The sequence below is a fragment of the Eubalaena glacialis genome, chromosome 18 (assembly GCF_028564815.1).
Source record: "Eubalaena glacialis isolate mEubGla1 chromosome 18, mEubGla1.1.hap2.+ XY, whole genome shotgun sequence".
NCBI classification, from domain to species: Eukaryota; Metazoa; Chordata; class Mammalia; order Artiodactyla; family Balaenidae; genus Eubalaena; species Eubalaena glacialis.
In genome coordinates this window covers 56,307,275-56,333,185 of record NC_083733.1, presented here as the reverse complement: position 1 = coordinate 56,333,185, position 25,911 = coordinate 56,307,275, and the positions used below count along the sequence as shown (strand labels likewise).

General features: G+C 60.5%; 1 protein-coding gene across 3 annotated transcripts in view; it reads right to left on the bottom strand.

Annotated features, from left to right (window-relative positions):
* Nucleotides 1-454: 454 nt before the first annotated feature.
* Nucleotides 455-25,911, bottom strand: part of PAK4 (p21 (RAC1) activated kinase 4) — a 46,500-nt gene continuing 21,043 nt past the window's right edge. The window contains exons 1-10 of one of the 3 annotated variants that reach the window (XM_061172681.1): nt 21,332-21,529; nt 12,108-12,181; nt 10,510-10,767; nt 7,175-7,636; nt 6,542-6,982; nt 5,046-5,179; nt 4,643-4,769; nt 3,374-3,499; nt 1,976-2,110; nt 455-1,453 (exon numbers count right to left, since the gene is read on the bottom strand). In XM_061172681.1, the coding sequence (XP_061028664.1) occupies nt 1,298-1,453; nt 1,976-2,110; nt 3,374-3,499; nt 4,643-4,769; nt 5,046-5,179; nt 6,542-6,982; nt 7,175-7,636; nt 10,510-10,713 (1,785 nt within the window). In that variant the 5' untranslated portion in view covers nt 10,714-10,767; nt 12,108-12,181; nt 21,332-21,529 and the 3' untranslated portion in view covers nt 455-1,297. Of the gene's footprint in view, nt 1,454-1,975; nt 2,111-3,373; nt 3,500-4,642; nt 4,770-5,045; nt 5,180-6,541; nt 6,983-7,174; nt 7,637-10,509; nt 10,768-12,107; nt 12,182-21,331; nt 21,530-25,911 lie in introns of those variants that run through there. The other 2 variants (XM_061172680.1, XM_061172682.1) reach the window with 2 other exon arrangements.

Here is a 25,911-nt window from a genome sequence, read left to right as displayed (position 1 = left end):
CAGCCTGGAGGGCAGGACACGGCCAATGGCATATTTCTGAGGCTGGCAGCTCCAGGTGCATCTGTCTTAGCCGACGCCCCAGCAGCCCATCTGCCTGTTGACCGGTTTCCTAACATCAGCTCACCAAGGATGTTCCTACCCACTGAACGCACTCCAGACCACCTTTAAAATAGGTTTCCAGCAAATGGCAGATTTGGCAAACTGGTCATCATGGCACATGGACTGGTAAACTGGCTGCTTCCAAGCCTGGTGGGGCATCAATCCAGCCCTGTAACCAGCTGCTTGGACCTGGAGCTCCCGCCCACCCACAGACACGGCCCTGGCCCTGAACTGGGCTGGAATCCTGGGGTCAGCTAGGCCTCCCTCCCAACCCTAGAGCCCCTCCCCATCAATTCTCTCCCCAAGGCGGCCTGGACGGGGGTGGGGGGGCCTCTATGCACACTGCACACACACAAAACAAGAAACTGGTTTAATTGTAAAACTAAGTTGAGGGAGGGGCGGGCGGGGCTGCGCTGAGGGGGCAGGAACCTGATTCTTCAAGCAGTGGTCCTGTCCCCAGTGCCACCCCGCGGGACAGGGACCATCTGTCCCCAGATGGGGGCTAGAGTGTTATAAAATGACAATATAAATAGACTTCTAGAAAAGAGGAGGCTGTCCCAGGTGCAGTAGTCATGTTCTGCAGAGGCTGGGGGTGGGTGGGAAGCCCTGACTCCTGTCTCCGCGTCCAGCCACAGAGAGGGGTGTGGGGCAAAGGGAAAAGGCCACTCTTCAGACATTCATGATCGACCCCCGCAATGGCTCAGGGGGGAGGGGCTGTGGGTCAGGCGAGGTCTCAGAGACACGCACTCGCAGGCTGGAGGACAGAGGAGCTGGACCTTCTACATGCACACACGCGTGTACACACACACACGTGCGCGCGTGCGCACACACACACACACACACACACACCTCTTTCGTAGTGTTGTCTCCACCCCTGGCGGCCCCCACTGCAGACTTCCAGTGATGGGAAGGCCGCCCGTCCTTCCTGGAGACAGGACAACACTGGGGCGGGCCTGTCCCAGAGGGTTGGCGGGTCCTGGGAGCCTCGTGTGCTCCCACAAGTCCCTGCGTTTTTTTAAAAGTCACAAAATCAAAACGGCAGTTCAGTAGTAGGGTCCCGCACACCCCCCAGCAAGGAGGGCAGTGCCATACAGAGTGTCTCCTGGGCTGGGAGGGGCAGGGGCTGGCCCTCCACTGGCCTCTGGCAGGGCAGGGGTGACCCAAGGGGCTCTTTGGTTCAGGGTCAGGGCGCTGGGCCTCATCTGGTGCGGTTCTGGCGCATGAGGGGCACGATGCTGGCGGGCGGGCCCGCTTTGGCCAGGAATGGGTGCTTGAGCAGCTCAGCCGCCGTGGCCCGCTGTGCCGGGTCACGCACCAGCAGGCGGTCCAGGAAGCCCTTCAGGGATGGCGACACCTGTCAGGAGGTGGGCGAGAGGGTCAGGGGGTCTGAGAGCCAGCTCCACTGCTCACTCGCTGCGGGGCCTCAGTTTCCTCCTCTGTCAAATGGGCTGACAACATCTACTGCCTAGGGAGGGGGCAAAGAGGTCCCAGGAGCTTGGCCCCAGGGGCTCATTCCCTCCCCATTTACAAGGTTCGGCAGGACCTGGCAGCAGCTGGGCCCTGGAGGCACCCCTTTCTCACCAGGCAATTCCTCCACCAGGAAGGCCCCTCTCCTGGATCTGGCTATGCTGTGTGCGTCTAGCCAGGCCAGCCTAAGCACAATCTCTGGGATGTGGGGTGGTGAGGGCACAGAGTTTACACAGACACTTGAGGCCTGGGGGACACGGGGGTGACCCAGCACACAGTAAGCGCCACCTTGGGAGGGAGCCATCCATACCCCAGTGCTGCCCGCACCCAACGCTCTGCTTGGGTTCGGGGCTGGGTGGAGCCCTGTCCCCCCACCCCAACCTGCCTGCCGCCTGCGGGAGGGGCCCACCTTGTGCAGGTTCTTCAGTCGGGGTGGCAGGTTGTCCCGAATCATCTTCATGGCTTTGAGGGGTGGCTCATTGAAGTAGGGGGGCTCCCCATCCACCATCTCGATCACCATCACTCCCAGAGACCAGATGTCCACCTGCGGTGGGAATGGGGCAGCAGGGCTGAGCTGTGCAGGCATGGCCAGTGCTCGAGGGACACCCACAGAGGGATGGCCCTGGTTCTGTCTTTGCCTCTTCGCTCCTGGAATCCTTGGGCCCTGAACATCCTCGCTGATACCCAGCCTGCCGGACCCTATGCACTCCTCACCCAGGGAGCCCTCTGAAGGGTTCTGCCCACCCAGCATCTATCCCCTTCTTTTTTGCTAACCCCCCTCCTCCCCCTGGGTTCCTCTGGAGAACCCCCTCTCCCCTACTTCAGTCCATGGAGCATGACCAGGTAGCCTAATCAGCAGAGTCCGGACACAGTAATTGGTTCAGGAAAGGGCACAGGACCCAAGCTGAGCCAGTCACAGTCAACCCTGAGACTTCAACCAAGATATTCAGGAAAACAGTAGGGCTCATAGGCAGGGAGATGTGTCCTGGAGTTGCCAGGGTCATGTCTGCTCTGACCAGGGGAGCACCTGCCTGAGTGAAGACTACAAGGGGAAGATTCTAGGGACCCACAGCTTTCCATTTTGCTAAATCCGTTCGAGATGGTTTTGTCACTCACAGGCAGTTGTGACTGAGATGGTCCCTCAGAATCTCCTCCCAGCCTCCCCTCACAGTGTGATCCCACTCCTGCCTGAGGTTCCCCCAAGATATGCTTCCAAGGGCACCCTGGCCAGGCCCTGGGTCAAGCCTTGTTGACGGACTGTGGAGGAATCCTCAGGGCCACAGGTCACAGCTCAAAGACCAGGCAGGTAACGGCAGGGAGTGAAGCAGGTCAGTGTAGGCAATAGGGATGGGTGGGGACTATGGCCAAGATGAAGGCGCCCTGCACTTTCTAATGTGGAGCAGCCCTCAGCACCTGCTGATTGTTGCTGTGTGGGAATTCGGCCTCCCCGTGGCCAGAGCTCTTGGTTTTCTGACAGAGGATAAAATTCAGACTTTCACGTGAGAGCTCTCTTTTTAAAATGCTTGCAAGGGCGTCTTCAGAGCACATTGGCCAGTTTGCGGCCTCTGCCCCAGGCTGACAGGCAGGGCCACGGCCACCTCTGCTCAGCCTTCCGTTCCCATTGCTAAGCACTGGCCTGGCTCCAAACTAGAACCCAGTCAGCAATGAGTGCACGCAGGCATGCCTACTTCTCCCCCAAAACTGTCCCCAGGGACTGAGCCCCCTCACCCCCAGCACTCTGGCTGTTCCGGACTGTCACAGCGTAAACCAGTGCCGAGAGCGGGATGACCGGCCGCCTCTGGCTCACCTCTGGCCCGTAGGGGAGGCGGGAGATGAGCTCCGGGGCCATCCAGTAGGGCGTGCCGACCAGGGACTTCCTCCGCGGCACCTCCTTGCTCACCTGGGCACAGAACCCAAAGTCCGACAGCTTCACCTGCAGTAGGATGTAGGCAGTAGGGTCAGAGGTGCTGGTGGGGGCAGGGTGAGCAGAGGCATCTACCTATTTGATTCCTTGGCCTCGGACGTGCTGGGTCTCCACGATGCTGCCCAGAGGTTAGAGCCTCTGGGGAGCTCTGCCGTCTCCTGGCTGGGGCCCTCAGCCGTGTCACCTGCCCAAGATCGCACCATCTGCCTCCGTGACAGGGTCTGCGCTGGGGCTCTCGGGGGAAGTGGCCCGAGTCCCAGGGGTACCAAAGGCTGGGCGGGGGCTCAGACTGGGGCTGGCTCCCAACGCTGTGCCCTGGGCCCCTGCTTCCCGGCAGGAAGCACACCTTCAGCTGGCAGGTGTGAGAGGGATGCAACCCTGTCCAAGGCGGGTACAAGGGGACACAGCCTGCCTCTGCAACAGCTACGTCCCCAGACCAAGGATTTATACCTTTTTTGGAACCGTGGGCGCTATTCGGACTCTTAAGGATGTCTATGGATCCTCCTACCCGCAGAGAGCATGCTCACACATGTCCCCCAAACACATCTGCAGACATCTTTCAGTGTTCGTGGACCCCAACTGAGACTCCCGGTGAAACTGAGCCTTCCCCCCACCCCCTGCCTCTGCTGACTGGCTTAACTTTCCTGGGGGAGGGCGGGCAAATCACCAACAAGAATTCGGTGAAAGTCAAGGGCCCCCTCCCACTGAAAATCACGTTCACTCTTGGAATATAAATGCAGGTTCCGCTCACTGTGAGGCTCATCCATGGACCTCAGACTCAGAACTTCAGTCCAGAAGATGGGAGACAGGACTGGAGTCCACAGCCCACGCCTGGATGCCAGGCTAGGAGCAGGTTCTCACGTGGCCGAGAGCTGAGGCTGGCCACCCAAATGGAGCCTCCCCTCTCTGGGCCCAGGGCTAGACTACAGTTCCCAACGGCCTGTGCTGACGGCAGAGCCCCCGCCAGCCTGAGCCCCCTGACCACAGGGGGAGAGGCCCCACTCACGTGGACCCCTGACTCTGGACTGCTGCACGAGGAACGAATGAACTTACTGCTCCGCACGCGACTGAACTAGGGGGTCAGAGCACACCCTACCAGCAGAGGGAGAGTTGGGGAGAGGCGGGGGAAGGCCAAGCCACCCCATTCCTCACCCTGCCATCGTGGGTCAGCAAGATGGAGTCGCTCTTGATGTCCCGGTGGATGACCCCCTGGGCGTGGAGCACGGACAAGGCCTGCAGCACGGCCAGGCACACGGCGGCGATCTGCTCCTCGTTCATCCTGCGGGGGTGGGTGGGTGAGTGACGGGGACAGACAGGGCCCTGCCCTGGGGTTTAAGGGGGACACAACACTGCCCTGGGGTTTGAGGGGGACATAGCCCCACCCTGGGGGCCGGATGGGGACAGAGCCTGTTGGCTCTGAGACATGGCCCCACCCCAAGGGGTCTGGAGGGGGCCAGTCCTATCGTGGGAGAGGTCTGAGGGGACCCAGGTCCACCCTGGGGAGCCGGGGGAGACAGCAGGCTGGCTGTCACAGGGTCCAGCTGTCCAGCAGTACCTGGTGTGGGTGACGATGTCGGTGAGGGCGCCTCCCTCCAGGAACTCCATCACCACCCAGAGCTCGTCCCCGACCAGGTAGCTGTTGTACATCTCCACCACGTTCTCATGCTGGTAGTCCCTCATGATCACCACCTGGGCGTGGGAGGCCGGGTCGGCGCGGCGGAGGGAGGACCGCCAGCCCCCGCCACCGGAGCCCTCGCGCCTCCCTCTCAGCTTGGGTGTGGGCCCTGCCACACTGCGGGTCCGGTTCCACCCATCACTCCTGCTCATCGGGGTCCCCCTGGGCTGTCCTCCCACGGCCAAAGTCAAGAGACCTCAAAGGCAGCGTGGGCCTGACGTCTGCACTCTATTCCAGGGGTGCTCCCGCCCCGCACACACCCCACACTTCTGATGTTGGTCTCTGACCAGCCCTGAGCTGGTCCGCGAGCGGCTCTGATGGCCAGGCTGGTGTTGGGAGAGGGAGCTGGGACGAGAGCGTCTAAGCACAGGGCTGAGACCAGAAGGCCAAGCAGGTATTAGGCAGGTCAGATAAAAGGCGGGGGCGGGGGTGGGGGAAGAGATTTCAGGGGCAGGAAGGCCTAGCAAGGCAAAGCCTCACGGAGCTGGGGGAACACGATGCTCACAGGGGCCACGTTACACTGGGGCACAGCTGAGGAGTGTGGAGAGGTCAGGAGGCAAGAGCTAGAGTCGGATGACCCCGGACCTGACATCCTCCTGGGACTCCTGCATCAGAGGCTGGGGGCTGCTCCCAACACAGATTCCTCTCGGGAAGCAGCCAGGGGTCTGCCTTTGCAACACGCTCACTGGTAGTGAGCCCCCAAGGGCCAAAGCCTGAGGTCAGACAGAAGCGAGGCCTAGATGGGGGCGGATCGCAGATGCACGGCCAAGAGGCCAGGCCTTTGTCCTGAGGGCACCAGGGGGCGCTGCAAAGGGCAGTAAAGGGGTGTGTGGCAGTCCTTTGGCTGCGGTGTGGGGAATGCCCAGGGGGCAGGGCCGAGCAGCAAATGGGCTACAAGGGGATGGGGACGGGGAAGGAGTGACAGGCTCAGGGCTGACAAGCCGGGGTGGGGGCCAGGGAGGTCCAGAGCTCTGGCCTGGGGACAGGCGTGGCGGGGCCTCTCTGAGACAGGGAACCAGGAGAGGCAGGTTTGGAGTACACGCTTTGGGGCCAGAATGGGACTTGGTGGGTATGAGGGGCCTGGAAGGCACGCAGAGGGTGGGGCTCAGGGGGCTGAGGGAGCCTGGAGCTGGGGCTCAGGGCCTGGCCAGGAACAGGACAGCCGTGGCCATGGGTATCGTGGGGACAGAGGAGACAGCCTGGGGAGGTGGGAGGTGTGATGAGTGAGGACAGGAGCCGGGCCCAGAACCCAGCCCTGGGGAACCCCATCCCCGAAGGCCCTCTCCCATCCTCACCCCTATGTGCCCTCAAAAACCACGGGGCGGAGGAGCCCCAGGAGGAGAGGTGAAGGGCGGGGGCGGGGGCAGCAGGCCCACCTCATTGAAGAGCAGCTCGCGCCTCTGCTGCTTGCGGAGGTCCATCTTCTTGACGGCCACCAGCCTGCCCGAGCTGCGCACGGTGGCGATGCACACGATGCCCGTGGAGCCCTCGCCGATCTTGATGAAGTTGTCCAGGTAGGAGCGAGGGTCGCCGGGGTCCACCACCAGTTGCAGGGCAGCCCGGAACTGCTCGTGGGACACTCGCTGGGGTTCCCGCTGTGGCGAGCGGGGGCCGGGGGGCCCGGGGGCGGGGGGTGCGGGGGGTGCGGCGAGGGTGCGGGTTGGAGGGGCCAGCTGGGGCTCGGAGGCGTGGGGGCCCAGCACTCCAGGGCTGGGTGGGCCGTGGGCTCGAGCGGGGGGCCGGGAGGCGGAGGAGGACTGGGGGACGGCCAGGCCCCCCACCGATGGCCCATTGGGGGCCACGTTGTGAGGTTCCCCCTGCAACAGAAAAGAGAGGCGGCTGTCAGTGGAGGGGCCAGAGGGACAGGGACCCCAGCTGTGGGACAGACACATGGTGGTCAGGATGGAGATGGACGGTGGGCTGGGCACGGGTTGGAGTCGGTGGGTGGCAACGGGGAAGCTCCGGGCAAGGGGACAGTGGGGCGGTCCTGGGGCAGGGGGAGCAGTTACCTGGGCGCCCCGGGATGGGTGGTCCGTGTCGGCCCGCGGGTACGTGTTAAAGGGCCGGCCAGCTGCCACTTTCGCCCCGCTGGGCAGACCGGCAGGCTGGTGGGGGGTGCCGACGTCGGGCCCAGAGAGGGGGCGCTTGTCCCGGGAGGACTCCTGGGGCCCCCCTGAGCCCTCCCTGGAAGACTTGGGCCTCTTGTCCGGCCCCACCCGCCGCCTGTCTCCACTGCTGCCACCCGCCTCGCTGCGACCGGCGACCCGGCCTTGACCGCCTGCCTTCTCTGGGCCCCCTCTGGCCGTGGCGGCCTGCTCCACGGGCATCCCGTTTTCCTGGCGGGCACGGGCGGGTGGCGGCGGGCTGTCTCTCCGCAGGGAGTTGGAGCGCGTCACCGACATGTTCTCAAACTCGTCGAGCAGCAGCGTGAGGGCCCCATCCTTGGCGCCTTTGCTGCCCCGCACGATGGTCTGGGGTCCGGGGCAATGGCAGGGTGGGGGCCGGGCAAGGACGAGGGGGACACAGGACGTGTATCCGACACACGAGGACAGGACAACACGACACACACAGAGACAAGACAGAGACGGAATGAAGAAATGCCATGGGATGATGACAGGGCTGGGCGGGGGTGGGGGTGGGGTGGGGGGGGGTGGGGGCAGGACCAGGGAGGCCCCTGCTGCCCCTCCCCCAGCACCCAGCCATGGGTGGCAGGAGGGGAGCGGAAGGAGAACCTGCCCATTGGTCAGGCTGTTGCCCCCCAGCTGGATGCACCCCTGTCTTTTCCTTGCTCTCCAGACTGGGGGGCGGTCCCTGCCCTGTGGGGTGCAGGGGAAGAAGGGCAGAGACCACCCCACCCCATAATCAGCCCTGGAGAGCTGCAAATTACAGGATGCTGGGGCCAGGGCCCAGCTTGGCACTTCCTCCCCTGCAGCCCGCCAGGGCTGTTAACTCCAAACCACGCTCTCTGTTCCTCTGGAGGCTGAGGGTGGGTTAAAGGGAGAGTCAGAAAGGTTTGGGCCCAAAGTAGAGGGCAGGAGTGCCCCAGGAGCAGGGCTGGCAAATGCGAATGCCCATGTAAAGCCTGTCCTGAATCCACCCTCACCCGCCATGGCCACCATCCTGATCCAGGTCACAGCCTCCAGGGTTCCCCCTGCCCCCGACTCAGCTCCAGGCACATGGGCCTCCTAACTGCTCCTAAAACACACCGGACACACACCAACCTCAGGCACTGGCTGTTCACGTTGCCTGGAACATCTTCCCCCAAGTTTGCCCTGAGCTCTCCTCCCCAGTGCACCCCCCTTTCAGGTCTTTGCTGGAGGCTTTCGCTGACCACCCGCAGTCTGAAACGCCAGCCCCTAACACTCCCTATCCCCCTCCTCTGCTTTCCTTTTCTCTAGAGCACTTACAACCAGCTGACATAAAGCATGCGCACATCTGTCCATGGCCTGCTCCCCCAGTGCAATGATGGTGAGGGAGGCCATGGTTTCCTCCTGTCTGTTACCGTTCTGGCTGCATCTAGCACCTAGAACAGTGGCTGGTATGCAGAAGGTGCGCAATAAGCATTTGCTGAACCCGTGAGTGAGTGAGTAAGGCAGGCAGGCTGGGAGGAGGCTGAGGGGAGCAGAGCCCATGCCCCTCAGCCCTGTGCTGTCAATCACTGGCAGGCAGGGACATGGGCTGCCAGACATCCTAAAGCCAGAACCACCTCAAATGTGCAGAAACACAGATCCCACAAAACCCACCTACAGGCCACCGTACCCCTGTGGGGCCAGCCCCTGCCCCCTGCCTCTCCTGGGCTTGGCTGCCAGCCTGGAGGCCTGGCCTTGCCCAGGGGCCCAGCGAAGCAAGGGAGACACCTGGTCAGGCTTTGGTGCTGGAATAAGAGGTCGAGAAGTCCCTGGGGGTTGGGGGAGGGTCTGGGAGGACTAGGGAGTTTTCCAGCCGAGGGTAGCAAACACAAGTGCCCACAGGGGCCCCAGGACAGTGCCAGCCTGTGTGGCACCTTTGTGTGACTTAAGGTGCCCCTTCCTCCTGGCAGACACAGTCCCAGGTAGCGCTCATGGCTGGCAGGACAAGCAGGGGCTAGATTTTAGGAAGCGCCCTAGTGCGGGCATAACCAGCAGACAAGCAGCCACAGGGCCGGGTAGGGGATGGAACTGAAGTGGGCTGGGTGGGGCCTGCAGGCCCAGAAGAGCTGGCACCCTGCCTGCGGCGGCAGCTGCCCCTCCAGTGGCCCCAGCCGAACTGTCAGGAGAAGCCAGAAATAGAGATTTGGATGTGAAGTCTCTTGCTTTTTTAGGCAGTGGCAGAGAATTCAAAGTATCCAAAAGCCCCCTGCCTGGGGCACATGAACGCCTCAGTGGGCCGCCAGCTGGAGACCCTGGGGGAGAGCTTGCGCCCGCCCGGGGCGGGGCAGGATGAGTCAGCCCTGGGCCTGCCCCCGGGCGCTGAGCCTGCTGACCAGCCTGCCCATCTCCACCCCTCCGAACAACCCGGGTTGTGTGCCCGTGGCCCGTGGCCCTTCCCGGTTCCCACTGCCCTTCGGATAAAGTCCGTGCTCCAAGGCCGGCTTCGCAGGCTGCGGGGTGCTGCACCCCCTGCCCCCAGACCAGCCTCACCATAGGTCACGCCCGGCACTGGGACCACGGAGACAGGAAGGGGGTTAAGAACATGGGCCTTGGAAACGGACCTTGATTCAGATCCCAACTCTGCCCTTTTGCTCAGATGGCAGGGAAAAAACCCAAACCAAAAAACCCCCAATGCTTCATGTGGGCCGCTTCCTCCACTAAAAGCCCTGCCTCTCCACCATTTGCCCGAATGACTCCTCCTCGTCCTTGGCCCTCGGGGCTCAGCTCCAGTGTCCCCGACTCCAAGAGGCTGGCCTGGACCCTGGGGCTGGTCAGGAGCCCCCTCTGGGCTCCCCCAGCCCAGCCCTGAGCACTTGGGGCAGTCGCCATGAGGGAACGAGTCTGTCCCTCGCCCTGAGATGGGAGCCCGGTGAAGGCCCAGGACAAGTCTGTGGTGCTGGGGACCAGAGCACAGAGCTCAGGGCGCAAGGCTCCAGGACAGGAGCACGACTTGGGGCTGGTGTGGGGGACTGTCGGAGGGTCAAGGTCAGTGTAGGGTTCTCAGCAAGGTAAGGGGGTGGGGGTCAGCGCTGAGGCCAAGTGAGGGATCAGTGGGTGGAGGGGTGAGTGAAAGGTGAGGATTGGGCCGTGTCTGTGTGGAGGTCAGCAAGGGAGGCGGAGGTGTTGGCCGCAGGGTCAAGTGTGGGGTTGAGGGCTGGGGTCACCCCGAGGGGGTTGGCGTGGGTCAGGAGAGGCGGTGGTGGGCACCAGCATACCTTGGGGGCCCCAGGCTGGATGGAGGTGATGCAGGCGGGGTCGACGAGGGGCTTGGGCCGGCGAGCTGACTCCTCGATCAGGCTCTGCCACTGGCGGGGCAGCCCCGTGAACTTCTGCTCGTGCTGGTCGAAGCCCGTATGCACGCGGTGCTCGAAGTTAGACGGTGCCGAGATCTCGACCCGCTTCTTCTTCTTCCCAAACATGGCGCCAGGCTCTCAGCGTGGTGAGGGCGCAGACTTGGGCTCCTGCCGGCAGGCCTGTGGGAGGGGACGGCTCGCCAGAACCTGCTATTTCTCCTCGATCCTCTGGCCCCGCCCTGGTCCTATCCATCCTCCTCTCCTCCCTGGTCTCCCCACTCCCCTCAGCCCCCTCCCCAGTCTGTCCCCCACATGCAGCCCAAGGGACCCCATGAACACCAGAGTCAGGCCCCTTGCTCAGAGCCCTCCCGTGGCTCCACCTCACTCAGGAGAGAAGCTCAGTCCTCCGGTGGCCCGCCCCACACGACCTGCCCCATCACTTCTCTGCTCTCATCTCTCCCTCTCACTCACACTGGCTTCCAAACCTCAGGGACTTGCACTGGCTGTTCCCTCTGTGGGGAACACTCTTCCCCAGTATCCACACACATGGTCCCCTCCCTCCCTTCCTTCAGGTGTCAGAGTCGTTGGTGACTCCTTTCCTGAACACCCCAAGAAAAAGAGCCCCCATTCCCCACTGTCCTTCCATCACATTTTGTAGCATGTTTAACTTCTGGAAATTCTGCTGCTCGGTCTTGTGTTTACTAGTTCAATGTTTACAACCCCCATCACTAGACTTTCAGTGCCCCAGGCCAGGTCTCACCTGCCCAGGTTCCTGGCGTCCCACTCCCTTGTCTCGGCCACGCCCAGCACACAGTATGGGCTCAGTGACTGGTTCCTAAAGGCCCGCCGACACTATCCCTGCTTTGCCAGCCTGCACTCTGGGCTGGAAGCACCACATACCTTTGGTTACTTGTTCAACAAATGGTTACCAAGCCCCTGTCCTATGCGTGACCCCTAGGCAGCCTCACTGCTATATGCCCACTTTACAGATGAGGAGACTGAGGCTCAGAGGAGGGAAGTTCCTCACCAAGATCACAGAGCGGGGAAAGAGCCACTTCATAACAGTTACTAACAGACTAAACAGTCCCTGTCTTTAGGGCCTGTGGTCTCCAGTCCTGTACTCAGAACAGTACCAGCACAGAGTAAATGCTCAATGAAAGCTGATTTAAAAACCAAAGGGGCCGAAGAGGACATGTGTGATGGTGGTGTCCCATAGGGGGACCAGAGAAATGATGGGCAGGGGAGCCAGATGGCCAGAGTGCAAATCTCTCTCTGTTGCCTACTACGTGTGACCTTGGGCAAGTGACTTAACCTGTCTGTGCCTCGGATCAGCCCCCACAGGGCTGCCGGGAGGATTAATGAGTTAATACGAGCAGAGCTGGGTGCAGGGCTGGGACACGGAGGGAGGGCCCCGTCGGCATTTGCTCTTCTGATGATTAGGATGACTCCTAGCCATGTCTGGGGAAGGGGGGCCCAGGTGCTGCCCCCGAACCCGCACACGGGCCCTAAGCCCCACAGACCTGGTTTGATGCTGGCTGTGCTAGAAGTGCCCTTGGGCATGAGATGTCTCCTCTTGGGGCTTCGGGTTACTCATCTGTAAAGTGGGAAGAAAACATCATTTGTCCATTCATTTGTTCGTTCATTCGTTCAGCAATAACTCACTCCTTTGTGCCCAGCCTTGTGCTGGTTGGTGCTAGGGATACTGCGGTGACTGAGACAGCCTCTGACAGCCCAGAGTGGTCGGCGCTGGGGTCACAGAGCGCCAGACCCAGCCTGGAGGGATGGCAGGCTGGGGATAAGGGAGGTTTCCCAGTAGAGGGTCCGTGTGAACTAAGACCCAAAGAACTAGGGGAAATGCACTGGGTGGGGATTTCTGTCTGGTTCATGGCTGGCTCCCCAGAGCCTGGCACAGTGCCCAGCACAGGGTCGGCCCCAAGCTCAGTAAGTCTCGTGACCTAGCAAGGATGCCTGCGTGTGTCTGGGATGCGGCCCCTGCAGCCCCTGGTTCCACTCCTGGCTCCTTTCGCGGAGCAGCTCTGTGAGGTAAGGACGAAGAGGCCGCCATCCCCAGGCCAGAGGTAGGGCCATCAGTGGGCAGCGATCCAGGGGAACCGGTTTGGCAGCAGGAGCCGCCCAGTGGGAGGCGGGTGGGGACCCAGCAGCCAACCTGCCTCAACTGGCCTGGGCCTCCTGGCCAGCAGGTGACCAGAGCCAGGGCTCCCCCAGGGGTCCAGTTTCCCTGCCTGCTCTGGGGTGGAACAGGCCTGGCCAGGGTGGGGGGCCCTCTGCCCAGCCCCTTCTCTACCCCCCAAGCCAGGAGCCCCTTCAGCGTCGCTCCCGCATTCCAGCCCCCAGGACGCTGCGTATCCCGCCCGCCCAGGCCTCCATTCCTGGCCCACCTGCCAGAGGCCCTGACCTATCCTGTCCTCTCTCCAGGCTTCTCTGCCCTCGACTCTCTCCCAGTTCCAGCTCCTAGCCTCATCCCTACACGCTGAGGGGCCTTCCCCCATCTTCCCCGCTCCGCTCCGTCACTCCAGATGTGTACCCCATTTCCCACCACCTCCTCACTGTCTTCCTAGATTTGCCCCCGTTTGGCCCCGGGCCCAGCCTCACTCCTCACCTTGGCCTCTCTCACTCTGCCTGCCCATCCTCCGCCCCCCAGCCCAGGACCTGCGGGCCCCAAGTCAGCTCCAAGCCCTCTGCACGAACAGGGTTAGCCACAGGACCCCCCACTAAACCCAGGAGAGGGAGAAGCTCAGGATCCAGACGGGGTGGGCAGGAGGCAGCCTGGAAGACGGGGCAGCCAAGCCAGAACCCCTGCCGTAAACCCCCAAGCCGCCTCTGCCCACCGCCCCCGGCCCCGCCCCCAGCTGCCTGTGTGACCTGCAGGGGAAGGGGACAGAGGGGCACACCTCCGGATATTTGCCTGGGGCCAGCCCTTCCCTCTGGGCGCTGCGTGGAGGACAAACAGAGGAACCAACCGTGTTTATAATGATCAGGCGGGAGCCCCACCCTGGGGCAGCGCCAAGCACTGCCGGCTCCCCCGACCAGAACCCCCCCTTCCCACCAAGTCCCCGAGCTGCTGACTTTATGGGGGCCACACAGGGAAGGGAGAGGAGCTGCTACATGTAAAGGGGCCTACGCCAGCAGCAGAGGGGGCGGGCAGAGTAGGCGCTGGGGTTCCCAGGCAAGCCCAGAATTTAGGAGTCAGACAGCCCAGGGCCAAGAGCCCAGCTCTCTGCCTGTGAAGTGTGGGTGAGCTGACCCACCGTGGGTGCTCACTGCGTGGCCCTGGGCTAGCAGCTCAGCTGCTCTGCGCCCCAGTTTCCTCCTCTGTTAAAAGAGGACCATGACAGTACCTGCTTCCTGGAGTTCTTATAAGGAGTCACAGAGAACCCAGGCACTGATGGCCTGGCCCCAAGGCCAAGCGCACACAGCAAGGAAGCACACGGTGAATGTCGGTCACCATCCCAGCAGCAGCCAACACTTAGGGAGCACCTACCGTGCCGGCCCCTCTCCTAAGCACTGGACCCGGAGTCCCTCATTTAATCTGCACGCCCGACCCCAAAGGGGCCGTTTTGGGCCTTGTGCTACAGACAAGGAAGACGAGGCACAGAGAGAGCACGTGCCCACTTGCCCAGGTCACACAGCTTGGGGAGCAGAGTGGACACAAGACTCCAGGCCTGTCTAACACAGAGCCCGGGCCCCGCCAGTTCTCGGAATCACGGCCGGTGCGTCCTCGGAGACTCGTGTGTGCCCGGGCCTGCCTGGTGTTCTGTGTCTAATCGCATTCCACCCTCACCGCTAACCTGTGAGACAGGCACGCTCATCCCCAGTTCACGGGTGGGGAGACTGAGGCTCAGAGAGGGGAGATCCTTTGTCCAGGGCACCTAGAATTTGAACCCTGGCAGTCGGGGACCAAAGTCCAGGCTCTTACCCACCTGTCCTGCGGTGGTGCTTGTTTTTGTCATTACTATCAAGGTCCTGGCCTCCAACCCCTCCTCACTCCTTCTCCACCCTCTCTATCCACACCCAGACCTTGCTCTTCCTCTCCTGCCCTGACCCCACCTGGGGGTGAGGGTCCCCAGCTCCTCTGACCTGCCCAGGCCCCCAGCGGTAGTGTGGGAGGCAGCACAAAGTGGGGCTCCGACCACCGCCTTTTCCACGGGCCTTTGGCCTGTCGGTCTGCAGCAGAAAAGCTGTCCAAGAGCCAGTCCCCACCACCAAATGTGGTTTACTGAGGCTCAGCCCCAGTACTCACACCCCTACCACCACCACCATCACCACCACCATGGGGGACCCATGACCCTGCGCAGACGCCCATGCTGAGCTCACCGACTCCCCGGCACTTAGGTGGAGTGGCTATTCTCACTCCCATTTTGCAGATGTGGAAACTGAGGCTCACAAAGGTGAAATCTCTCACTAAGGTCACCAAGCAGAGGTGGGCCTGGAAGACAGTCTGATCCACTAGAGTCAACATCCTTAAACTCCTCCCCGTGGCCCACGAGGTCCTGAGAGATCTGCCCATCAGCTCTCCTCCCACACGGCCCCTCGCTCACTCTACCCCAGCCACTCTGGCCTCTTCACTGTTCTTCAAACGTCAGACATGCCCCCACCTCAGGGCCTTTGCACTGGCAGCTTACAACCGCCCCCCCCACCCCCCCTGCTGGAACTCTCTTCTCAATGATCTCCATATGGCTCCCTCCCTCCTTCCCTCCACCCACATCTGCGCACAAATGTCCCTGTTCCTGTCCTACCACCCTCTATGTCCCTTTCCTTGCTTTATTTTTCCTCATTGCACTCACCATATACTGTGTATGTTATGTGTTTGTGTGTGTGAGATTCTTTAGTGTCTGCTTCTCCCACCAGAATGTCAGCTCCACCAGGGCAGGGCCTGTCCTCTGTCTTGCTCCCCACTGTACCCCAATGCCTACAACACTGCGTGGCAGGCACTCAAGGAACACTTGGTGAATGAACACATTCGCCTGTACTCGCTATGCTACACCCCTGCTCAGACACCTCAGACTCTGCCCAGGCAGTACCTGTGAAACTCTGGCAGAGAAACCCCTGGAACTCAGAGGCAGAGGGTGAAGCAGTGACCCCAGTGACACGGAACAAAGGAGGACAGGGTGCAGCCTGCAGCCACCAGCCGGGACATAGATGCCTCTGAAGCCCAGTGTTTGATCCCTCAAATGCAGGCACATTTCCATCCTACTCTAAAATGTTTATTTCAATCAAAAAAAAGTTTTTGAATTATTTCACATGTGGGACGGGCAGTTTCCGACCTGTCCTAGCAAAAGCTTCACATTTTCCAGTCACCCCCTATGCTCAAGTGTTCTACCACCTGACCTTTCATGAGAAAAAAACGGCACCACTCTCCCCACCAAGGAAATCAGCGCGCGTGGAAAGAGCCAGATCTGCTAGTGTGATAACACGGTCAAGGGAGTGTGTGTGCGCGTGCACGTATATGTGTGCGTGCGCGTGTAGAGAACTCCTTCCCTCCTGCCCTCCACCTGCCCCGGCAGCCCTGAATAAAGCTGCCCCCCTCACCACCCCGGCAGTGGAGGGAGCTGACTCAGCCAGGGCCCCAGGGCGCAGGGGCAGAGCAGAGGATGCGGCAGGGGTCACGGCCACCCCTTCCTAGTCACCAAAATGAAACTAAAGCAGGAAGGGGACGATGAAGAAGGGCTCACTGGCCCCCACCTGCACTCAGCGCTTCCACCACTGGTTCCCGCCCACCCTTCTGCCATGATCTTCACCCACCAGCTCCAGAAGCCCCCTCCCTGCCTCAGTTTACCGCCTACCTCCCTGGGCTGTGCTCTGATGATGGAGGGGGAGTCTGTCTTAACGTGGCGGCCCACGGCAGGCTCTCACTGCCCCCTGAAACCCCACACCGTTCCTCCTTCAAACCTTTGCTCAGCTCTTGCTGCCCACCTGCGTGTCCCCTCCACCCCCCCCCGCCCCCGCATTCTCCTCCTGCCCTGAGCCTAGTTCCACCAAGGAACCCTCTGGCACCTTGTCCCCAGACCCTGCCTCACGCTTTGGGACTGACACGTGCTCAAGCCCCCTCCTTGGCAAACACCTACTCTACCCACAAATGATCCATCACACTCAGCCCCCCACCTCTCTATCCAATCATCAATGTCTACCGAGGACTGATCTCTGCCAGGCCCGGGGCAGGGCCGACAGCAGAGGCCAGGAGCGTCAGGAATATCCCCGCCCTTGCAGAGCTCACATCCTAGGGGAAAGGAGACAGTCAATAAATGAGATAAATCAGAAAAATAGCTAGTAAGTCAGGTGGTAAGTGCTGAGGAGAAAAATACAGCAGGGAGCAGGAGAGTGTGGAGGGCGAGGGGAGGTGGGAATTTTCAATGAAGTGGTCAGGGAGGGCCCTGCTGAGGAGGTGACACTTGAACAGGGACCCAAGTGGAGAGAGGAGAGGGAGCCCTGTGGGCAGCTGGAGGAGGAGCACCCAGGCAGTAGGAACAGCCAGTGCAAATGTCCTGAGGCAGGAACATGCCTGATGTGGTCAAAGAGCAGAGAGGAGGCCGAGTGGCTGGGGCAGGGTGAGCGAGGTGAGAGAGGAGGGCAGACTGTGTAGGCACTTGTGGGCCATGGGTAGGACTCTGGCTTTATTTTTAAAAATTTTTTTATGTGGATCATTTTTAAAGTCTTTATTGAATTTGTTACAATATTCCTTCTGTTTTATGTTTTGGGTTTTTGGCTGTGAGCCATGTGAGATCTTAGCTCCCCGACCAGGGATCGACCAGGGATCAAACCTGCACCCCCTGCATTGGAAGGCGAAGCCTTAACCACTGGATCACCATGGAAGTCCCCAGGACTCCAGCGTTTACCTGAGTGAGACGGAGCACCAGGAAGGTTCTGAGCAGGGGAGGGGTGTGGCCAGACGCAGGTGTGCACAGGCTCCCGGTGGCTGCGTGTGGGGGCAGGACAGGAGCAGGGACACCTGGGAGGAGGAGGATGCGACAGTCCAGCAGGAGAAGAGGGGGGACGGGACCACGTGGAGCCTGTGGAGGCGGAAGGAATAGGCAGGTTCTGGGCACCCTGTAGAGGTTGAGACGGCAGGATTGCTGAGGACTGACACCACCTTTTGCAACAGCTGGAGTGTGAGCTCCACGGGGGCAGGGGCTTGGTCTGGTCTTGCCCATCGCCGCATCCCCCAGAGCCTGGCATCCTGGCATCCAGTCCATTCTCTCCCAGCCCTTAGCATCACCTAACATGTTATATGGTTATGATTGTGTCTGCTGTCTCCCTGCTAAGCCGGTGGCTCGGCGCAGGCAGGAGCAATGCTCTGGTTGGTTACAGGCTGGATCCCAGGTCTCCCCTCAGTGGCTGCTGGGTGGATGGAGGGGACGCACGTGTTTCAGCGCTGACTCTGGCCTATGCCTGAACCAGGCATGCGGACCAGGCCGCAGTGAACCCTCCCAGTGGTTCTTGGGTGTGTGGGTGGAGAGTCCTCTTCCCTCCTGTTTCCCAAAAGAGGAAACTGAGGCCCAGAGAGGGGAAGTCACTGCCCAGGGCTGCCCAGCGCCAGGGCACAAAAGCGTCGACTCTGACCCACAGAGAAGGCCTGTCACTGCCCCCTTAAGCCTCCTGCTTCCCAGCAGCCCCGGCTCCAGACAAAGCTTCAACTCCAGACAAAGGACCTCAGAGGTTTATGGGACAGGAACATGAACAGAGACAACTCTACTTCCGATGACCAAAACCAAGATCAGAAAGGCTGCTGTGGTTAGCAGGGAATCTGAAGAAATGTTAAACAAAACTCTGCAGGGCTTCCCACCTGAATGAAACTCCCCACTGTGACTTAGCAAGGCCCTGCCCAGTTGGGCCCTGCCACCAAGGGGCCCCATCTCCTCCCTGCACTTCACTCCAGCCATGCTGGCCTCCTCCTTTTCAGTCTTGGACACATCAAGCTTGTTCCAGCCTCAGAGCCTTTGCACCCACTGTTCCCTCTGCCCAGAGCTGCATGGCTCCCCTTTCTTGATCTTCAGGTCTCAGTGCAAAGACAACCTCCTCTGAGAGGCCTTCCCTGACCCCCTGACAAAATTTGCACTCCTGCTTTATACTTCTCCGTGGCATTTATTATCATCTGGCATTATATACCTGTTGACTGTTGGTCCCCCCTCCTTCCCCTCCCCCCAGCAGAGTATGGGCTCCCCAGGAACAGGGGTCTTTTTCTGTCTCATTCTTGTCGTACCCCTGGCAGCTAGAGCAGGGCCTGGCACACAGCAGCTACCTGGAAAATATCTGTGCAACGAATGAGTGATGCCATTGCCAAAGTGATGAGGCTGGACCCTGAGGAGGAGCAGGGAAGGGTGGTGGGGCAGAGGGCAGCCAGGAGTCCCCAAGGCCTGTCCACACTGCCTGGAAGTCTGACCTTGATGCCTGTGAAGGAACTGAGCCTCTTTAGAGACTGAATCCGGCTATTTCGTGAATGACCTGGTGTGTGTTCCAAACACAAGGAGCGCCGGCTGTGAGCCCACTTCCCCAGGCCCTCCCCGCCACATGGCCTAGGCTGGGAATGGGAGGAAGGGGTGGTACATTTTGGCCAGAAGCAGGAAGAACATCATACGGGGGTGTGCCGCCAGAGATCCGCGTTCCCCACGATGGGTGAGATCCCATTAAAAGACACAGATCGAGGGCCACCCCAGCCTTGGGGAGCAGGGCCTGGAGTCGGCCACGTGGGAAGTGAGGAGCGGCCTGCTCTCCGTGCTCTGGCCACATAAGTGCCATCCCCCCCTCAGCAGGGCTCTGCACTGAGTGTGCCGGACAAGGACTCAGAAGGCAGCCGATGAGTAAGAGCGGACGGCCCAGGCTCGTGCCCGCTCCACCACTGCCAAGCCCGTGAGCAGTGCCCGTGAGCAGGTGACTCTGGGCCTCCGTGTCCTCATCTGCAAACTGGGGGTAACGATGGTCCCTATCTCCTGGGAGTGTTTGGACGATCGAACAAGATGACCCATGCAAAGCGCTTAGAACAGTGCCTGCCGCCAAGTGGGTCCTCACTACTACAGGCTAGCTGCTGTTATTATTACTGGCACTGCTGTTGTTGTTGCTGCTGAACGAATAAAGGAAGGAACAAATAGAGGACAGAGGATGCTGAGTACGGTCTCCCAGAGCAAATGTGCCAGTCTGACTATCTCTGCTTAGGATTTTCCTTCTCCAGGGCTGGGATGGGGGAGCATAATGGGTCCCCGTTATGCTCTGATGACCCCTGCCCTCCCAAAGGACAGGGCCTGGGGCCCTCTCAGCCACCCTGTGTCCCCAGCCCTGCCCAGCACAGGGCGAGGCACAGCTCAGAGAGTGTGGCTGAATGCAGAGATGGTGCTTCCTTTACCCCGAGGTGCTCTAAGCCCCCAGGGAGGCCAGGCGGCTCCTGTGGCAGCCCCAGGCTTGGGTGCCCCCCTCCCCGCCTGGCCAGGCTCAATAGGGCACAGACACAAAGGGCACTGCTGGTGTCCCTCACCCCCCGGAGGTGCCCAGGGTGGGGATGGATGCCACAACAAACCTGAGAGTGTGGGCGAGCCCCCAGGGACTGGGGAAATCAGATTAGACTTCATTCATTCCTCCCCTGAGGTGGGGCAGGAAGGAGGGAGGGGGCAACAGGCAGAAAAGAGGCTCCAGTGGCCTCCCAGTCCCCTCCAACCTAAGTCCTTCCCCTCCACACACACACACACACACACACACGCCCGAGACACAGAAGCAAATGAAGTCGTTCCACAGTGCACAGCTGTACACAGAGACTGACACAGACATGTAACACAAACGTCCAGCCACACAACCACAGACACACAAGAACACACACACTGGTTGCACGGAAAAGTCCCCACGCAGCCTGAGATGGAGCAGCCGCTTGCCCCACACTACCCGGGCACCCTGCTGGCGGCTGTACAGGGGTCTGGGCGCAGAAAGGAACATCCCACCCCGAGCCTCAGCTCCCGCCTCAGGAACACAGGCCCCAGCAAGTGGGCTGGAGGCAACTGTGAGGTGGCAATGGGAGAAGGTGGGGAAAGCAGTCTTAAGAGGGGCCTGGCTCAGAGGAAGTTCTCAGAACGGAAGGGCCGCAACACTGGGGACCCATGGCTGGGACCCCAAGAAGTCAAGGACCCAGAAGCCCCTCCACAAACAATGTAAAGACCCGTACACCCCAGAGATGGAGGGACTCTGGAGAGACCCAGAGGCACATACAAGGATCCTGGGGGAACCAAATGACACAACGATACGGACTTTAGCCACCACCTAGAAACACAGTCACATGCTTGCATACACATAATCCCACAAATGCTCCGTTATGGCTGGACTCACTAGGAAGGCAGACCCCAAGACCCTCCACACACCTAGAAACCCTCCTGAGACAGAGTTAAACCATGAGATCCGCACACAGACCCAGGCATGCCCACAGCCAACTCCAGGGTCACCAGTGGCCCAGGCAGGGAGGCACAGCCCCTTGGAAACACCTCCACGCAGACCAGACCCCAGGAATGCGCTCCCACAGAGATGCTCGGGGGGACCTGCGCCGAGCTGTGGGCTAAGCCCCAGCAGATAGACACCTGCCACCGCCAACACGGACACACACACGGCCACCCCGCCCCCGGCCCCAAGAAAGGTGTGGCCCCTGGCGCACGTGCTTACGCTGGCTCAGGTGGCCGTGTGTCCGGACTGCCCTCCCTCAACCCAGGCAGCCCTCCCCCTCCTCCACTCCTCCCCAAGGCCTGGGCCAGCTCACCTCCACCATCCTCTTCCCTCTGTCCTGGGCCACCCGCAGTGGGGCAGGCCAGCAGACAGAGGCTTCCACCTGAAAGACCAGGGAGCTGGGATCAAGGGGTTCCCCTGGCCCACGGAGGAGAGCTGGCTGGGCCCTGCGTCCCGGCCTCCCTGGCAGTGGCTGGCGACGCGGCCCTGCCCTGGCAGGAGTTGAGCTTGGCTGTGGCTCCAGCCCATGGGAGGGGGAGGGGAAGGGTGGAGGGTGGAGGGAGGGACGGAGGGAGGCGGGGCTGAGCCTGGAAAGCCTGGGCCACAGGGCCCACAACTGTCCCAGCAGAGGGAGGGGCTGGGCAGGGACACAGGAGCAGGGGACCCAACTACAGCCCCTGCTTCGGCAGGGTCAGTCTCCCACCACACACGCACACCCCCATCTCACTCCCTATGCCAGGCCAGGTGCCAGGGGCCAGGGGCCAGGGAAGCAGTGGCTCAGCTTGGGGCTGAGTGCCCGAGAGTGGCTGGCGGGGCAGCCAGGTGTGAAACACTGGCTGGGGCTGTGGTGCAGGACACAGAGACGGGGGATGAGTGGCCTCTTTGACGGGGAGGGTGGCTGGAGATCTGGGGCTCGCTGTGTCCCCCTCTCCCCGCACACCCAGGCTGCGATGCCAGCAAGAGCCCCAGAGGGTGCAACGAAGGGGGCCCCTCCTGCTCCGCCCCACTCACCCATCAGGATGAACCCGAGACTTGCGGCCTCACCAGGGGAGAGCACGGTGAACAGCCGCCAGCCCCACGCCCTGGCCATAGCTAGGCGTGAGAGCCGGGCTGGATGGCGGGAATGCGGAGAGGGAAGGGTGGGGACGGCTGGGACTCCCGTGTCGCTGTGCTGGCTGTCTTGCCAGGATGTAACTAACCCTTCTGAAAATAAGTGGCCCAACTTGCCAGAGAACTTCCTCTGGGCCAGGTCCTGCTCTCAGCATCGACACACATTAAGTCATTTTAGCTCACCACTGCCCTAAATGGGCAGGTACTTTATCAGGCCCATTTTACAACAGAGGAAACTGAAGCCTGGAGAGGCTGAGTGACTTGCCCAAGTGGGCCGTCTGTCCCAGCGCCTGTGTCCTAGACCAGCCGCTCTGAGCAGGAGGCTAGGGGGCCCAGAACCCCTATCGCAGAACAGGAGAAAAGGACGCTCAGAGAAAGGGAATCTAGAAGGGGTTGTGCGGGCCCCACCCCACCTCTGCCTCACATCTTCTCCCCCCTTCAGATCTCACTTTCTCTGAGAAGCCTTCCTTGGCCTGGGGCACAGCTCCTGGCACGAAATCTGTTTCTTTCTGTCTCCCCTGTGGGGGTCAGGGGCCGGGGCTGCCCAGTTCATCCCTTTACTGCGGCCCCTCCTGCAGGAAGCCTTCCCTGACACCCCGGGCTCCATCCCCGCGCCGACCCTCAGGCTGTCACCGTCCCTGACCTGTCTGTCTCCCCCATTGGTTCACACGTTTGCCCCACTCCTGGCACATACCAGGCAAGCCTGTCGGAGGCCCTGGCAATTCAGCAGTGAACAAACCAGACAAAACTCCCTGCCCTGGGGGCGGACGGAAGAGTAGGACTGCTCCCTGACTTGGGTGGGGGGCGGGTGGTCGTGTGAGCAGCGGCAATGACCGGATTCAAGCAGGGTCCTGGGCCCTGGGCAGGTACTCCGCTGATGGGGAGCCCAGGGAGAACAGTGAGTGAGCAGGTGGCCCGGGTGGCAGGTGGACAGAGGTGCCTGGGTCCTTCCCACTCCCCTGCTCCGGCACCCTACCATGGCTGCTGCCCCATGCCGACTCCTCCAGGGCTTCATCACGGGGACCAGGAGGACTCACTGGCTCCAAGCGCCTGGAAATCCCATCTACCCCCTTCTGTCTACCACCTGCTCACTAAGCCAGGGGCTTCCAGCCAGGCCTGGGGCCACGGCAGGGCAGGTCTGGCCCCTCCCGCCCCCCCCCCCCACGCCCCAGATCCCAGGCCAGCCCCTCCCCCGTCAGGGTGGAGCACCTGTCAGGCAACCACCCAGAGAGGAGCCAAATGGGGCAGGCTCCCCAAACCGGACCGGCTGGTTTGGGCTCTGGTGAGGGAGGCGGTCAGGACTGGGCAGTTCTGACCAGCCAGGGAAACTAGGTCCCAAGGGAAGGGACAGGGGAGGGGGGGAGAAAGGAGGGAGCACCCCTCCTCCAGGAGGAAGTCTCACTGGAAACAAGGGGTCCTCCTGGGGACAGGCCTCAGGGGCAAGGAGAGGTCGGTTCAAGAGCCGCTCACACCGGAACAGATCTTCATTATCAAACTTTATAAACACACCCCAAGCTAGAGACTAAACCAATGAACCCCCATAAAATCCATCGTTCGGATTCTCAACTATTAACATTCTGCCACATTTAGGCTTCATCTATCCCCTCCCTTTCCTTTCCTTCTCTCCGTCTCAGTCTCTGTCCCTTTATAATATGGAACATAGTTCGAAAGCCAATGGCACCAAAGGGTAAACAGTGACAGGACGATGCCCTCCTGCCCTGCCCCACCCCAGCTCAGCCCTGGAGCCACCTCTACTAGAGTTTCTTTGTTTTCTCTCTGAGAGAGCTTATGCACACGTGTGTGCGCACACGCGCGCGCACAGAGATGCTTACACACTTTTTAAAAAGCCATAAATGGTAGCACACCACACATACGATTCTGCACCTTGCTTTTGCCAACAGCATTCCTTGGCTCCTCTGCGCCGCTGGCACCAGGAGGAGTTTGGCAGTATCCAGTCGAGGTGAAGACACACTGGGGACCTGGCAAGTGCTCTCCCACGTCTGCTCCCAGGGACACACGTGAGAAGGTTCACACAGCACAGTCTGAATCGGCGAGGGACTGGAAACAACACAAATGCTCGTCTACAGGAGACGGACGATGAACTGTAATCTACTAGCCCCACGGAACAGTACACGACAGTGAGAATAAATGACCCACAGCTACGTGTGGATGGATATCATAAACAATATTAAACAGAAGAAGCAAAACAAAAACCGATACATCCTAGGACTTCGTTCAAAAATAGTTTAAAACCAGACAAAATGAAATATGCTCTTTAGGGATACATACAGAGGTAGCAAAACCAAAGAGAAAAGCAAGGCAGCGACTGCCTCAAAAATCAGGGGAGAAGCTGCCTCCGGGGGGCGAGAGGGCTTGGGACAGGCTTCTGGGGGGCTGGCACCATCTGTGTCTTCAACTGGAGGCGGGGGTTACGTGGCTCTTCCCTTTAAAGTAACTGGTCATACTATACATTTATGCCCTATGTAGGCTAATAATTTAAAATTAGGATTTTAAATTAAAAAAATATATATGTCTAGTGATCTTTCCATGCTTCCATCTCTGCAAAGCACAGCCTTGTTGCTTTAGCAGCTGTGTGGAAGGGCCACGATGTCTTGAGCCAGGCCCCATGGGGCCAGGTCAGTGGTTTCCAGGCATTTGCTCTTACAAAGGGTGCAGCAATGATATCCGTGTGCAGATGTCATTTCACAGGTGTGCCAGCATGTCTGTGGGCCAAATGCCTACAAGTGGGATTGCCGGGCAAAGCTCAGCACTGCCAAGTTGCCCGTTCTCAGCCCCTCCCTCGGCCTCACGCCCAGGGTGTTGTCAAACTCTCCCATCTTCCCCACTCAGACAGGTGAAGTCTGGCCCCTCTCGGCCTAGTTTTCATTTGCGTTTTTCTACTTAGTAATTGCGCATCCTTTAACATTTATAAAAGCACCACAATTCCTTTTCTGCTAAGTGTCTCTTCAAAGCCTTTGCCTCCTGCATGTCGTGCGGGGTGGCCAAAAAAAAAAAAAGTTTGATTTTGGAACTTTCTGGGTCCGTGCTTCCAATGCAGGGGGCGCGGGTCTGATCCCTGGTCGGGGAACTAAGATCACACATGCCATGTGGCATGGCCAAAAAAAAAAAAAAAAAAAAGCCTTTGCCTATTTTTCTGCAAGGGTCAGGGAGACCTCTGTAAACTCACCCCAGCTATCCCCACATCTCCAGCCTCATCTCCCCACCACCACCCCCAACCATGGGCTCCTTCCCACATTCGTGGAGTTTGTCAATAGAAATCCAATGTGCGTCCACCAAGTCCAGTCCCGGCTGGTGTGATGGTGCAGCATGGTCCCTGCCCACTGAGGCCCGCAGTCCAGCATCGCCTGATGAAGTGTGAAATTCCAGCGGAGACGGGTGGCTGGAGGGCGGAGAGTGCGGGGGAGCCAGGCTGGAGCAGGGCGGGAGGCGGGGGAGCAGAGGCAGGCGCTGAGGACGGGCTGGCATTTGGGAGATGTAACTCTGGCTGCCTTGTCTGTGGAGGATGGGATCAAGGGGGCCTGAGCGGGTGTGCGGACAAGTGACGAGACGGAAGCAGTGCTCCAGGAGACTGATGAAAGCAGCCAGGATGGCTGGACACGGAGAGAGGAGCACAGACCAGAGCTATGTCTGCCCCCAAAAAAGCAACGGTTGTTGATGAGTCAGATATGGGGGCTGAGGGCAAGGCAGGTGCCAAGGGTGACTTTGAAAGTAGGTAAGCCCTGGTGCCATCTTCCACGCAAGGGAGTGCGAGAGGGTCTCCAA